The sequence below is a fragment of the Sinocyclocheilus anshuiensis genome, unplaced genomic scaffold (assembly GCF_001515605.1).
Source record: "Sinocyclocheilus anshuiensis isolate Anshui unplaced genomic scaffold, SAMN03320099.WGS_v1.1 scaffold234, whole genome shotgun sequence".
In the NCBI taxonomy this organism is placed as follows: domain Eukaryota; kingdom Metazoa; phylum Chordata; class Actinopteri; order Cypriniformes; family Cyprinidae; genus Sinocyclocheilus; species Sinocyclocheilus anshuiensis.
Window position 1 is genome coordinate 1,694,489 of NW_015544165.1, and position 16,670 is coordinate 1,711,158.

General features: G+C 37.5%; 1 protein-coding gene across 2 annotated transcripts in view; it reads left to right on the forward strand.

Moving 5' to 3' along the window:
- Positions 1-15,123, forward strand: part of LOC107695803 (activin receptor type-1B-like) — a 15,427-nt gene extending 304 nt beyond the window's left edge. Inside the window, exons 2-9 of one of the 2 annotated variants that reach the window (XM_016495856.1) lie at positions 10,017-10,301; positions 11,039-11,284; positions 11,363-11,593; positions 12,462-12,629; positions 12,730-12,886; positions 12,991-13,115; positions 13,970-14,100; positions 14,408-15,123. In XM_016495856.1, coding sequence (XP_016351342.1) covers positions 10,017-10,301; positions 11,039-11,284; positions 11,363-11,593; positions 12,462-12,629; positions 12,730-12,886; positions 12,991-13,115; positions 13,970-14,100; positions 14,408-14,533 — 1,469 coding nt within the window. In that variant the 3' untranslated portion in view covers positions 14,534-15,123. The remainder of the gene's footprint in view (positions 1-10,016; positions 10,302-11,038; positions 11,285-11,362; positions 11,594-12,461; positions 12,630-12,729; positions 12,887-12,990; positions 13,116-13,969; positions 14,101-14,407) is intronic. The other variant, XM_016495857.1, reaches the window with a different exon arrangement.
- Positions 15,124-16,670: the final 1,547 nt, after the last annotated feature.

Consider the following 16,670-nt stretch of genomic DNA (forward strand, 5'->3'; position numbering starts at 1 on the left):
AGTGAGAGAGTGAGTGTGTGTGTGTGTGGCCCAGAGAGAGAGAGTGTGTGGCCAGGCTGAGGCTGTGCTGGACGGGGCAGCCTGGCGCTCATCATGGCGCTGTGTCTGGGGTTTGTAAACCAGTCATCTGTACCGTAAATCATTTCTTATTCATATATAACTAGTGTTGTATTTTGAATTGCGCTTCATTCGCGGAACATAATTGATGTTTGTATATATCATTTTTGAGGTTCGTCTATTAACCGCGTCAGTGTTTGTTGTGCCTTTTTTAATATAGCCAAATACTCACTCACACTCTCTCACTCTCTCTCTCTCTCTCTCTCTCTACACACAACATACACACAACCTGTTAACATACAGGCCTGTTGTCCCTAATAATTGAAATGCATGTATTTACGTTACGTTGCAATTATTACATATGAATTATGGCATGTATGTTCAAACCTCCAGTATTTCACATAACTGACGTCAGATGTTGCAAAACTTACATTTATTAACCTGCAACGCCAAACTTCCCCGGTGGTTTGCACGTTGTGACGAGCCACGTCCTCCTATTCTGTGAATCGCGCTTCTGATTCGAATCTTTTCAATTAATCGTTTGAACCGGTTCACATTCACACTACCGGTCTGAAGGATTTGTTCGCGAACAGGAGCGCTTCTCCAGTTTCGAACTCACTGACTCGTTGAATCGAACCGGGAACAGTCTCTTTCGGATATGGTCGATTCGTAATTAAACGAAAAACGAGCCGAGTGTTTGTGCAGAATGTACCATACCGGAGTGTCAGGAACCACATAATGACGTAAATACGTCATGACGTCAAATGATAGGTATTCGATTTAGAAAAAAATGTTCCGAACAAGCGATTCGTCATGACCTAAATAAATTGCAGAATCGTTTATTTATTCGATGTTCTTGCTAATTTTTTACTCCAAATAATACAAATAATGTTAATAATAATTAAAATAAAAAAACTGAAAATATACAAGGTGTTGGTAAATCCTCATTATTATTTTTTTACTGTGATGCTTTACTGCCATCCATTGTTGATGACTGACATGTTTCTATGATTTTTCATTTGATACGGATTTAATAACAAAGAGAACTTTTAAGTTCAGAGAAATGTTCGAAAGAACAGATTCACAGAAATGAGACTAACTTCCCATTACTAGTTGTGACATGTAACTCAACATGAATTCCAGTGATTCATTGTGACCGGCCTTGTTTGTAGTTACATGTTATATTATATCATAAATGTTGTTGACAGTACATCGTTTGCTGTGGTATACCCTGTTTACAAAACAGTCTGGTGGTGTTTCTTAACATTAAACAGCATTGTGAATTTAAACTGGCGAAAACAGTCCTCATTGACCCCATTGCTATATATTGCGAAGCCATAAGGCCTAAAATATTGCCAATTTCTTAATGTATTCACATACTTTACTAGTTCCAGAAAACTAATGTTGTGTTTTATAACCCCTGGCAAGTACATATTTCTTGTAGAGCGCAATGGGAAGCTGGTCATTCAGCAAGTTCAGACTCAAGTCAGATTTGGAGTCTGGTCCTTTGTAATGGAAATGTGGGCAATGAGCCCTATTCAGTGGCCTGTCAAGGGAGTCTGCCTTTCTTTTGTATGGCCAAACTGATGATGGTTACATCCACAGCACAAATAAACATGTCTGTGGTTGCATGGCCCAGCACGATAACAGTTTATGCTTGGAAACACTAGTGAGATTTGCTGGAAGGACAATACTGTGCAAATCAGTGTGATGTTGTTCAGATGATTTTGAGAAGTCAACAAAATATAGTATGAAAACTGGCCCACCTTTTTGTAGTGTGATCATAACTAGAATGCTAATGAGTGTGGATTTTTTTGGTCTTTAACATTTGAAATTAAATTTTTCCCCATTGCTGTGCTCCAGACATATCACTGAAGACTGTGTAATGAAATTTAACACAGCAGGGGCCATTTTCATCTACAATTTGAAAAAGTTCAGCAATCTGTGATTTCTAATTGGTGACTCATCTTTTTCCAAGAAGCATCGCTCCCACTGTTCACAAACGGTTGTGTTGCACAAAATACTGCCAAATGCTCTAATAGAACTTGATAGGAAATGCTAAACAGACAGATCCCACCTGTAGTACGTCTGACTGGGTCAGCTCAATGTCAGACTCTACAGTGAGCAGATTGTAGCGCGAGAGGCGCCTTCAGGCTGCCAGTGATGGGTTTGCACAGCTGCCGGTAGTTGGATGCAGACTAGTGGAAATAAAACAGATTGGCGACTCCAGCCATGTTATGGTAATTATTCCACTGAGGTGCTGCTGAAACCAAGCAATTTAAGGCAATTTGGTGTTTCAAGGCTCTGGACTTTCAGTTTGGCTGCCTAGTTTCTCAGTAAGAATGCAGTTTTATTTGTTTGTTTTTGATAAACTGGCTCTGGTCGTGAGTCTTCCAGCTTCTAGATGTCCGTGTGACGCTTCTCGCAGGCCTGTGTGAGAAAACAACAGCAATGTGATATGGGCACTGTGAGATAGGCAGACAGCCGTGAGGCAGGGTGCGTCGCTTTCATCATCTTTCATTCTCTCGCACATTTTTCTTTTCCCTTCACACACAGACCAGACTGAAGCATTAAACGTGCTCCAAGTCCCTGCTCTTCTACATTTACGTTTGGTAAAAAACTCTTCAGGAATGACACAATAACCCATTCAAACTTACATTTTATGAGTGAATCACTTGCTTACAAGAAATGACCATTAACTTGTTCCACTTCTCATAACAGGAGCACCAAAGTGGAAAAAGTGAGTTAAAGGAATAGTGAAAATTTGCTGAAAATGTACGCACCCTCAGGTCATCCAAGATGTTGATGAGTTTCTTCGTCAGAACAGATTTGGAGAAATTTAGCATTACATCACTTGCTCACCAGTGGATCCTCTGCAGTGAATGGGTGCCGTCAGAATGAGAGTCCAAACAGCTGATAAAACCACATAATAATAATATATATAATAACCACAAATAATCCAAATCACTCCAGTACATTAATTAACGTCTTGTGAAATGAAAAGCTGTGTGTTTGTAAGTCTTTCTCCAATGAAAAACTCATCTCATCTGAAGCAGGAGAGAAATATGCACAGAACAAGCACCGTTTACAAGCAAAAACAGTTCTAAACAAGTATGTCGGTGGATTTTGATGTGAGAGGACAACAGGGGATGGACTATTTCACTGTGTTAATTGATGGACTGAAGTCGCATGGATTACTTGTTGATATTGTGATGTTTTATCAGCTGCTTGGACTGTCATTCTGACGGTACCCATTCACTGCAGAGCATCCACTGGTGAGGGTGATGTAATACAAACTTTCTCCAAATCTGTTATGACGAAGAAACAAACTCATCTACATCTTGGATGGTCTAAGGGTGAGAATTATGATTTTTTTTTATTGTTGGATATTAACTCTTACTTTAATTGTAAGCACATTTGTAATTTTAGCTGTTTATTAACGCATTAAATTATAATAGAAATGTTCTGAACCTCAAAGTCTCTGAACTTGTGTTGTGTAGGCAGGAAGGAGCAGACATTTGAAGCCCATATCGCAGGAGAGCTCCAGGTGCTGTGATAGTGCTGTTATGGAAATGAAAAGGAGCACATTAAGCCATATTTTGCATGTGTGTGCTTGTATATAAGATCAGAGAACGGAAAGTGTAGCAAAGAATGATATGTGGGTTCATGGGGAGTGTGTGCGTGCGAGCATGTGTCTGGGGAGGCCGGCTGCTGGGGTTGAGTCCACGGTCACAGCCGACTGAAGCTGGTCTCCGCTTCATTAATGACCTTGCTAATGACCCGAATGGCCGGCGGGCAGTACCGATTACATTGAGAGACAGACCTTTGTGTGACCTAGATTATAGTGCATGTTCAGAAATAGTACATTTAATTGACTTTTTTCCCTTAGTACTAAAAACATTATCTTGCGGCTTTTATTTTCTTAAAAATAAGGGTAATTTTTATTATAAGCTTAAAGGAATAATTTTGTCATTGTTTACTCACCCTCATGTCGTTCCAAACCCATATAGCATTATTTTTCCATCAGACATTTTTGAAATATCGTTACGCAGCTCAACCGTATCTTACCTAGGTCTATCAAGTTCCAAAAAGTTCCATAAAAAAATATAAAAGCAATGTGGCTTTTTAAGAATGTTCATTTTCAAGTGAAAACACATTTCTATTACAAAAGATTTCAATTTCAAATAAATGCTGTTCTTTTGAACTTTCTATTCATCAAAGAATCTTGGAAAAAATAATATCAGTTTGCATAAAATTATTAGGCTGTTTTCAACACGGATAACAATAAGAAGTGATTCTTAAGCACCTAATCAGCATTGTAGAATGATTTCTAAAGGATCATGTGACACTGAAGAAGAAATTACATTTTAAAATAAATAAAAATAATACTATTTTACTGTATTTTACTTTTTTTAAATCAAATAAATGCAGCATTGGTGAGCACCAGACTTTAAAATCTTAGACTGTAAACTTGTGAATGGTAGTGTATCTATTTAAAACTAAATCACCTCTTATACTTGTCAGAAAGAACTTTTTTGTCGGATGAAATGGTTTGTGGCTGCTGCCCTTTGAAAGAGAAAAGACTTTGAATGTTTTCAGGGGGAAAGAGAGATTCATGCCTCTGGACCAGATGAGTAATTTGACCATGAGGGTTCTGAAGAAGCTCCCCTTCCTTTCACTGCATTGATTTTGTGAGTGTAGTTCGACGTGTGTTTTAGAGTGCATGTCTGTGTGAGTGTGTGTGCTCTGTCTGGTGGCGTCGGCATGTCTTAATCAGCTCACTGTCTGGGTGCTCAATGGATCTCATTTCAGCTCTATGCATCTTGGGTAACTGCACTCTCTCAGTCTGCCCGCTCTCAGTAGCCCCTGGCATCCTGCTAGAAGAGGAGGATGATGGGCTTTCATTATCCAGAGGAGGTGAAGCAAGAGATAATGCCTCCAACGAGAGTTGAGCACCGCTCCGGCTGTCCATTTGTAATAGATCTGAGAGGACTGCTTGTGTTGCAGGGGGCAATATTTGCCTCTGAGTGTTTAAACCACAAACCCTGTGAGCTCTTAATCCTCACTTTGACCCCAACATGGAAAGCTGGTACTCCTGAAGGAGAGGTTGTGAAATTTGTGCTCCATAGTGAAGGCTTTAGTCACACTACCAGTAATGTGAAGTTGTTTGCGGCTTCAACGTTGACTAAAGACTTCCCATGAGCCCCGCTCTGATCAGCCAAGCAGACTGTTAATGGCAACGATTTCATTCACGTCTTCCCGCAATGGTTTTCATTTCCTGTCTGAACAAGAATGGAATGATAGGAACTTCACACTGGCATCCCACTGGTGAGATTTTGATGTCGTCCTTTACTGAATTCCCCCTTTTCTGTTGGGTTAAGCCAAGTCTAGACTAGGGTTTTAATGTCTGTCACAGCTAGTCTCTCGGCCGAATCCCGTCACAGATGGGGGTTCTGTAAGTCGCCCTCTGTTACCTCTCTGTGTTCTGTCCTGGCATATCTGTTTCACCGGCAGCTCTTAAAAGCATGTCAGGGGAGTCCCCTACCCCCCAGCCACTCTAACAGTAACTCCCCCATCCTCCACCGCACAACCCACTCCCATCCTTTGTCCAGACACAGCCCGCCCAATCCCTCCTCATGTCCCCTTAATCTCCACACAAAGAGCCAGTGTAAGGCCACCAATTATGCACATACAAGTCCTCGCTTGGCCTGAACCGCTCACGCTCCCTCGCCACAGGCTTGGAGCCACGCACGCCGTGTTGTCGACTAGCTTTGCATAAACGTTGATTGGTCTTTTTGAAGTTTCGCAGACTGTACTGCAGGAATTTGAGTGGAAAGAGTGTTTGGTTTCTGTAGCGCAAGTGATTTAGTGTTTGGTAATGATGTGGAACGTTTGGTTTAGTAAGTTGCATTTTTATCATTTTATCAATAAGCGATTTAGATTTTAGACCCCGTAACCTACCCCCAAACCTAAAAAGTCATGATAAATAAAGTAAAAAATAAAAAGTAATCAGAAATGTATTTCTCATGATTATGCCTTAATATCAATTTGGCTTTATCTTATTTTTTACTTTGAGGTGGAAACAAGCATAGCTATCAGATTTAAAAAGTTTTAAAAATGGCTTGTTTTAAGCGTAAGGTACCCAAAAATGCTCCTTTAGGTTAAAGTCACAGTGAAAGTAGCAACATACCTTTCCTTCTGAATTGTGACATACATCCGATTATAACAAAATAAAAGTTGTAGGGCTGGGCATTCAGTCCAGTTGATGTTGAGATGTGGGTGTTGCACTCGGACAGACTGAATGATTTTGTGAAGTCCGCCATTCATCACCAGAGAGAAGTCTGTCATTTTCACAAAAAAGATTGAGTTATGACACTTTCATTCAAAATTGAGGTCAAAAAATGAAATAAAATGTATGCACATGGAGGAATCATTCGTATTAAGATCTATAACATGCATTTGCAAAATAGCTAAGGAAAGTTTCATGCCGACTTTAAATTGTATGTTTAACAATACCAAAGCGTTACGTTCAGTGAATACACAATATTCGTAAAGTACACAATTTCACACATAGATTGTCGTGTAGTGTCCTCTGACATAATTGAGTGTAGTATGTTGTTGTCACAAGTTATTGGCATGTTAATGTGTATCATGACTCTTTACATCATAGAGAGGAAATGTGGAGTTATTTTTTCTTTTTTTATATGAAAAACATGTTGGAATATGAAATATGGCCACAATATACATGCATATAATGGTTGACTTGAAGAGGCTTTGTGATTTCATAACTGTTATACTGACATAAAAACCAGTGTTGTGTTGTGCAGTTGTGACGTCTCTGGAATCCTTATTGTTTGATGGAGACTTTAAAAACTGAAGTGTGTCATTTCTGTGTCACCATGCAGAACTGCAAAAATAATTATTGTTTTTTAAAACAGGTTTTCCCGAACACTCCCCTCATCTTTCATTAGTCGACAAAACAGATAGCCCTGCCCCCAAATCACACCATTATGCTCAAATTGAACAGTTTTGATAGTGCAACAGTAAAATTTTTGGGGGGTAAATCAGTCTACAAATGGTTATTTATAGTTGTCTCTGCATATTAGATTCGTGGCATAATGTTGTCCCTCAAGCAGAAATTTAGGTTATGGTGTGGCACTTACAGTGGTATAGTTAATGGGGCTGTTTGAAAGTGATGCGTTAAGTAATATAAAAACACTTACAATTAATCTTATAAAACTTGTGTAATTTGTTCTAACCATTTTTGCTGTAATTTTAGAGTTTTAGGAATTATGTTGCCATGACCACGAAATTGTACAATTGGATATAACTTTACACAAAAAGGGTTAGTAAGTGATTGTTTTTCCCACACTAAAATCACGTTATACGCATTTTGTTTACGTCTTGTGGCATCTTGTATGTTAACATTGAAAGATTGGCCCTAAGTGCCTCATTGCAACACAGAATTTTACTTTTTTAAACAAAAGGAGGGACAAGTAGAAATAAATGTTTGTGCTAATCAACATATGCCTCTAGTGCTGTTGATTGAGCAACTTGTACTGAACCCGGAATATTCCTTTAAGCGTTTTAACCAAAATATTACACACTTCAGCTGTAAGTATAGTTATCCTGATTGTGATTAATGTGATATCGACATTGCATTTTCTCAGACCTCTTTAGAAAGAGACTATGAGGCAATTACGGTCATTCTATTTGCTGCCCAGTGATTTAATGATATCGTGTGTGCTCCATTAGAGGGTTATTATGGCACCGGGTTGTTTTTCTCTCGCTATCAGGGCCTGGTTACCTCCGTGTAATCTGCAGGAAATTCCTTGTGCATGTGAACTTCAGTTGACTTGGATCCGCTCCACTAACGGTTACTGGCAGTGTCTGTTAGATCACCGCTTTTATAAGATTTATAAAGAGTACACAAACACTCTCTCACACTCCCTCTCTTGCTCTATGACACTTGACACATACACACCCCCACACAAATACACACAGTTTAAAAGCGAAGTTGACGCTTGTTCAGGAGGGTGTGGTTCTGCCACTTGCATGTCATGAGTTGTGCAATAAACCTGTGTGTGAAAAACTGTGGGAGGAAGTGTAGTGAGTCAGATCAATTAAGTGTGTGTGGAGCGAGATGAGTGACAGTAGGACTACAAAGTAAAAACAGAGGCCTGAACATGTGGGAAAGGCAAAAGAAAAGCAGTGAAATAAGAAGAGAGGATTAGAATAGAGCGTTCTTGACAGGGACGCCCAGAAACGACTGGGCATTTTGTCCCTTGGTGGGCCCTGTTGTGATCAACAGTCAAGCGTCTGAAGTCCTGTTATTTTAAAACCACTGCAATTTGTCTTGAGTGGCCTGCCATTGTATGTGGCTCGGATAAAATCAAGGGCGCCGGTGGAGTATGAACGCCACCCCTCGTGTCATGACCTCGGTCACCCTCAGCAGTCTGAGTGCCAGCAGTCAACACATCCTGTCTGAGTTTGTCTGATCTGTTAAAGAGACACAAAAATACATAATGGTGATGATAGTTCTAAAAAAAGGTGAGATGGTCGTCCAACATGGTGACTATTTGAATGCCCCTGACGATTAAGTATATAGTTTATTTATGCCCTCAGGCTTTTAAGTTTATGTTGTAGGCAATATGAAAACAAAAAGGTACCATGATGTTATCATGTTTTTTAGGTGTTACCACGGTAGTCTTTACATTTTGTACATTAATATTATAGATTATTGCATTTACACGGTACTCCAAGGTTCTTAAATGGTCTTACCATCTGTTACTGCTGTACCATGTACTTCCACTGTATTTTTTTTTTCTTATTTTCGAAAGTCAATGGCTGGAACGGAATATATTTGCTAAATATTTGCTAAAACTCATGTGACATGAATGTCAGAAGATTTATTTTTAGATATGTCAAGGTGAAAATGTCAATTATACTTGCGTGTGCTTGCATTATCGCGGTAGCTTTGTCCGTTTCTGAATGTGGCAGCTGGGCTGAAGTTTTGTTTCAAATACATGTAATGCACTAATGTAATTCATGTAATGCAAAAGAATATATGTCAGCTTGCAACATTCAGTGTTCATATAAAGACAATTTTTAGAATCTGAAATCAGACTGGATTCATTCCAGTTGATGGAAATTAGTGCATGTAAACACAATGGTCTCAAGTTAGTGATGTACAGACAAATTGGTCGATATTTAGAGTTTTCCGGCATCTTGTTAACCATGCCAAGCTGCTTCACAACAACCTTGCCAATAGAAGATATACAGCTTTGAGTTTTCGATATTTTAGTGAACTGAGTATATATTTTGTAAAAGAAGTACTTCTCTAAGTGATCAGACAATAAAAAGGGTGATTAAAATCCTACAGACCAGCATTTCTTGGCCATTCTGACGCCAAAGCCCCCCTTTGTTTGAGATTATTCTAATAAATAATAAACCATTTTAAGACTTATTGCCTTTCTGTTTTAAGTACAATAAATATCAACGTTCAGTTGGATTTGATTACACTGTTGATTCTACTACCTCTTACATGTCAAATCTAATCATCTTGCTCATTATTTATTGCAAACTGAGTTCTATGACTGTGCAATAATGCAATAGTCTGTGAAAGTGTTTTGCTGATATAAAGCTGCTGCAGTGGGGGTCTGAATCATGCCGTCCCATGCCAGCTTCTGCTATACACAGTCTGTTTGGGTTCATCTGCAGTGGCAGATTCAGTTTCGTGTTATGCAGTTTGGTAGGGAACTGAACTCTGCATGCAGTGCCTCTGTCTGAGTTACCTTGCTCAGTGATTCCTTATGTCTTGCTTGCCCTCTGGTGGATATTTTGAGTTAGCACAGATCACTTAAAGCATCCACTGAAGGAAGTGAATACATCCTCATTTGACATTGCAGTTATTTAGAGTCATATTTTAATCGTTCATCTCTCTCTCTTCCTCTCTCTAGCTCTTAAGTGTAATTGCACTGCCTGTGAGAGCAGCGGTTATGTGTGCGAGACTGATGGGGCCTGCATGGCCTCTACGTCCTACATCAAAGGTCAGGAGGAGCAGCAAGTTCGGATCTGCATCCCCCGTGTCAGCCTGGTACCACCCGGACAGCCCATCTACTGCTTGAGCGCCAAAGGCCTGCTCAACACGCACTGCTGTTATACGGACTTCTGCAACAGTATCAACCTCCAGATTCCCAGCGGTAGGAGTACAGGCCAAATACACTACCGTTCAAAAGTTTGGGGTATTTATTTTATTTTTTTAAAGATTTGTTCAATTATTTAAATATTGCATTTAATTCTATAATTAGAATTGTAAAATTAATACTTTTATTCAGCAAGGATGCATTACGTGACAGTATAATATTACAAAATATTTCTATTTAAAATAAATGCTGTTCTTTTGAACTTTCTATTCAAAAATGGTTTCCACAAAAATATTAAGCAGCACAACTGTTTTCAACATTGATAATAAGAAATGTTTGAGCAGCAAATCAGCATATTAGAATGATTTCTGAAGGATCACTGGAGACTGAAGTAATGGCTACAAAAAAATTAGCTTTGCCATCACAGGAATAAATTACATTTTAAAATAGAAAACAATTATTTTAAATTGGAATAAAATTCCAAAATATTACTGTTTTGACTGTATTTTTGATTTTAAAATACTGTCGAGAACATTAAAAAAAAATCTTACAGACCCCAAACTTTTGAATGGTAATAATTATATATAGATGCTATATCGTTTAGCGGCCAAAATGGATTTTTTTTTATTTTGCTTAGTATTTTTTTATTTTATTTATGTATTTAGACAAAATTGTATAAGTATACATTTATATAAGTATAAATTGTATATAGTTTTAATACTGACCATTTATCATGAAAATAATTAGCTGCCTATTATCAGTATTGAACAGAATTTTAATATTTGTTCATCCCTCTAGGTCCAACCTGTAAAGTGCATTTTACTCATCTCTTTCAGGGATTCCTGAAGATAAAGGGGACAGATGGGGTCCTGTAGAGCTGGTGGCAGTGATAGCAGGCCCGGTCTTCCTCTTTTGCTTGCTGCTTATCGTGGGAGTGCTCATTTTCCAGCACCACCAGCGCAACTATAACCATCGGCAGCGACTCGACGTTGAGGATCCGTCCTGTGATCATCTGTACTTGGCCAAAGACAAGACCTTACAGGATCTCATCTTCGATCTGTCCACCTCCGGTTCAGGATCTGGTAAGCTGCACCTCTGTCCTCCTCCTCCTGTGTGCGTGTAGTGTTTTGTTTGTGTGCTAATGAGTTTTCTCATTGCAGGCCTGCCCTTGTTTGTTCAGCGAACGGTGGCCAGGACAATTGTACTGCAGGAGATCATAGGTAAAGGTCGCTTTGGGGAAGTATGGAGGGGGAGATGGAGAGGAGGGGATGTGGCTGTGAAGATCTTCTCATCCAGAGAGGAACGCTCCTGGTTCCGTGAGGCTGAGATTTACCAGACCATCATGCTCCGTCATGAGAACATCTTGGGCTTCATTGCTGCTGATAATAAAGGTAAGGAGTATTTGTCACTGTATTGACCCAAATAAATCATTAAAATAAATATTTAACAAATAGTTCATAATTATTTTTAATAAATAGTTAAGTAATGAAATTGTTAGTTAATAAATATTTTTATGATTAATGTTTATATAATATTGTAATTGTTTAAATATCTATCTATCTATCTATCTATATTACATATAATTAAATAGATGTATTGTTTAAACATTTAAATTGTAATATTTTAATGTTAAAATGATATATATTATAATAATTTAAAATAATTAGTTCTATCTATCTATCTATCTATCTATCTATCTATATTACATATAATTAAATTGATATATTGTTTAAACATTTAAATTGTAACATTTTAATGTTAAAATGATATATAATATTATAATAATTTAAAATAATTAGTCCTATCTATCTATCTATCTATATTACATATAATTAAATTGATGTTTAAACATTTATTTTTTAATATTTTAATGTTTATATAATACATAATATTGTAATTATTTAAAATTAACTATCTGTCTATCTATCTATCTATTTATTACATATAATTAAATTGATATATTGTTTAAACATTTAAATTGTAACATTTTAATGTTAAAATGATATATAATATTATAATTATTTAAAATAATTAGTCCTATCTATCTAGTGTCATATAATTACATTTATATTAAATTACTTAATTTTTAACATTTTAATGTTCATATAATATTATATAAATATGGTATATTATTAAAATAATTTAAGTAATCATATATAACATGATTACTAATAAATGTTTTGTACACTGATCAAGCATATAAAGAGAGTGATTTCTTTCATCCCTACATCTCTTTGAATATTCATGTCTGTTTCTTAGACAATGGCACATGGACACAGCTGTGGCTGGTGTCAGACTATCATGAACATGGCTCATTATTTGACTATCTCAACCACTACTCCGTCACAATCGAGGGGATGATTAAGTTAGCACTCTCAGCGGCCAGCGGCCTGGCACATCTGCACATGGAGATCCTGGGAACACAGGGTAATTGTGAATTTGATACGTCAGCCTATCTGAACTGTAAAATCTCTCAAATCCTGTACTCAAAAAAAACTAACTCAATCATGATGGTCTCCTTCCTCAGGGAAACCAGGCATTGCACATCGTGACCTCAAATCTAAAAACATCCTGGTGAAAAAGAATGGTACTTGTGCCATAGCAGATCTGGGGCTCGCTGTACGGCACGAGTCCATCACTGATACTATAGACATCGCACCTAATCAGAGGGTCGGCACCAAAAGGTACATCTATTGCCAGTTCAGTTAACAGCTGCTTTATGTAAATTTAACTATAAAGGTAACTATGAAAACTGCATTACCTGATATGAATTTATTCTGTCTTTTAGATATATGGCCCCAGAGGTACTAGATGAAACGATCAACATGAAGCATTTTGATTCTTTCAAGTGTGCTGATATCTACGCTTTGGGACTGGTATACTGGGAGATTGCACGACGGTGTAATGCTGGAGGTGAGGAAAAAGGAGCTTAAATGACCTTCCACCCACAGTATCTTAACAAATGTGATTAATATCAGTGCTTTCACTGGCTGTAGGTGCCATAGAATGTTGGGGATTGTGTCTCATTACCATTTATTCAGCACAAAATCAGCATATTAGAATGATTTCTGAAGGATCATGTGACACTGAAGTAAATTCTATTTATTAAAATAGAAAGCAGTTATTTTAAATGATAACAATAGTTCACAATGTTACTGTTTTTACTGTATTTTTGATCAAACAAAATGCAGCCTCGGTAAGAATAAGAGATTTATTTAAATACTTAACGAAATTTACTGACAAAACTGAAAAAAGCTTCATCATCTTTTGATCATATTTCATATATTAGCAACTTTAGAAATGGCAAAAAATTCCTGTAAAATTTCATAATGAATTTTATGACAAATGTCATATAAATATGTAAAAATGCATTAGTGATTTAAATTTTTATTTTTAATCATTATGCAGCCCTAATTTGTTGTGTGAATATTTAGTGTGTATATATATATACAATTTAAATTAAATTAAACTATTAGGTTCTAAAATGTTTACTATATAATAATGTGTATGCTTACAGGTTATACATGTATGTATTTAAGTGAAGTGACAGTAAAAGAGTGCAGAATTGTCAATCCTGACTCCACCTCCCAATCCTGAATATTAGGTTGTCACTGTAACATTTTCCCATGAGACAGTGAATGCTGATTTATTTTGTTACACATGAGCAATAAAACAAAATCTTGAATAAAATATGACATAAAACGTTGCATTGAGCTATGCAGCAGTAAACATGAACCTATCAGCTCACGTTTTTACTACCTTCTCAGGCATCCATGAAGATTACCAGCTTCCCTACTATGATCTGGTGCCCTCCGACCCCTCCATAGAAGAGATGAGGAAGGTGGTGTGTGATCAGAGACTACGGCCCAATGTGCCCAACTGGTGGCAGAGCTATGAGGTGAAAACTCCCTTTCACAATTTCATTGACCAGCCTCAGTTTTTTTTTTCTGTCAATATGTGACTTTTAGGGCTGGTACATGTGGAACTGATGATAACAGTAGACCACACTAAGAAAAAAACATTCAAATAATGGCGCAGCATTCACCACAAACATGCTTGCCAATTTGAAACGCCATTTTTGAGCGTGCCATCTGAGATTTTTCGATGTGAAAATACAACCTTTTAATTAAATTCAGCTGTTATTCGCAGGCATATTTGTGAGAGAGGCTGGAAAACTCATTTTTATTTGGCTTTTCTCACCGCAGGCGCTGAGAGTGATGGGGAAGATCATGCGGGAATGTTGGTATGCCAACGGGGCGGCGCGGCTTACGGCTCTGCGGATTAAGAAGACTCTCTCGCAACTCAGCGTCCAAGAAGATGTTAAGATCTGAAACGCGCGGGATGCTGCAAATCCCCGTAGAGACTCACAAGCGAAATAAAGACTTAAGCCAAAAGCAGCCTGCCAGTTTTAGCCCTTTTTTGAACCTTCTAAAGTTGTGACGAGGCCTACCTCACCATTTTAAACGAAACTACTGAGGTTGAGTCCATCCCAGCCCTTTTCCATTTCTCCAAGATCAAAGTTCCCAATCGTGGATGAGCCTCCAACCGCTGATATCAGCACAACTTCCCTCCATGGACCTATTGTTGTTGAGTTCTTTGTTTTTTGTTTGTTTTTTTTGCAGGAATGACAATTGAACTGACAGGCATTTTGATTTTATCGTTGTTTTTATTTCACCACTTTCGTCCAAAATGGACTTTGCCGTGTGGCTTTTTAAAAGAATGTTTAGGTTTCATTTTTGTGCATCTTCATTCACTAATACACCGTGTCGTATTCCAGCGTCAATCTACGATTATATATATAGTGCTCTACTGCTGTTGTGAGAATGTGAAAAAAATGTGGATAACACTGTCTCTTAGCAATTCATGTACAAAGCTATGTGTAGCAAAGCGAACACACCGTGACTGAGTGGCATTGCAGTTTTTTTTTTTCTTGGGAAAGAAATGAAGAAGTGCAGATTATTTACTCCAGTAAAAATCAGCCTGCTAATTTATTTTTCTTCAGGATGCGTCTGTTAAAAACTCACTCCATCAATGTGGTTTCAGGTTCGAATGCTTTTAAATGTTCACAGGGAGTGTGTGTGTTTGTGTGTGTGTGTGCACATTTTATTTAATTGCTTTCAGGTTCTTAAAATCCGTGTTGTGATTGCTGAATGCATTGTGGGGATGATTGCTCAAGTTTAGTCCTATTATCCGATGGCATCCTGAGAAAATAAGAAAGTTTTTTTTGTCATAACGAAAGTCACTACCACTTGTATGCTTTTTAAAAAAAATCAACTAATTTTAATGGGAACGTTTAGCATGTTCTATTCCCATTATTCTGGGATATCGGCATGTTAAACTGCACTGTTGTTATTTGTTTGCAGCCAGAGTCCTTTTAGGGATGTAGTAGTTAGTACCACTTCAGAAAACACACGTAAAGTACTGAAGTCAAATAATGCATCTCTCTGTTTGCCTGCATTACAGCATTTATATTGCTCTGCTTTGCCTTGCATTGAAGAGTTGTCATTCAGTTTAATTTAAAAGTACTACTGAACATTTCTTCCTCATCTTTACATATAGGGTTTGCCAAGACTAACCACCAAATGCTGGGCACGGCGACATCCCTAGAATGCCAACTGCACTATTCCCTCCATCCTTTATTAACTTTACTTGCACCAATGTCTTGATCAGTCAGAAATCTGCAGATGTTCTGAACGGTTAACTGGAATCTGGGATATGTGTAACAGTAGGTGCGAAACATGACTAGATTATGGCATTAATGCCAAATGCTTGTTGAAGGGCTGGAGGAGAACAAGGGTCCTGTATTATGTGTAACAAATCAATTGCAGACTATTACAGTCCATTTCTGATTGACCTGTGCATTTTATACTGTTGAGGTCATATCTTATGAATCTGCTCTGCGTAGCTGGAATATGTCTGATGACAGCAGCATGATTCAGGCGAGTTGTGACGTTAAGAATGGCTTAAATAACTAAATATGACTGAATTTTGTTATATCATGGTGTTCTACATCATACACTGGGAATTATGTGCTTAGAAATGTATAGGCTAATTGTTCCACTATTTATATTGTGCTTGCTTTTTTTCCTTACAACTCGGATTTTGCAGATGTTTGTAAAACATGTACTTTAACTTTTGCTGAAGACTTAAGGAATGACACTTGATTCAGACGGTAGTTATGCTTTCAATCCAATGCATACGAGTTTTTGATCCTAAGGTTCCATGTGTATTTTAAACATATTGAAAACAAATCCACTTGTGGGTTAGTTAATATAATGTACATAATGGTATACAGTAATAAATGCTTTTTCTTATTTGTGTTTAATTGACTCTGTCCAATAGCTTAATTACTTAAAATTAATATTTTAAATTCTAATGTATAATTTAAATAAAATCTCTACACAGATTTTGCCTATAAAAGATGCTTCTCAAAATGAAATAAGTTTCTAAGCTTTTCACGGGTGAACA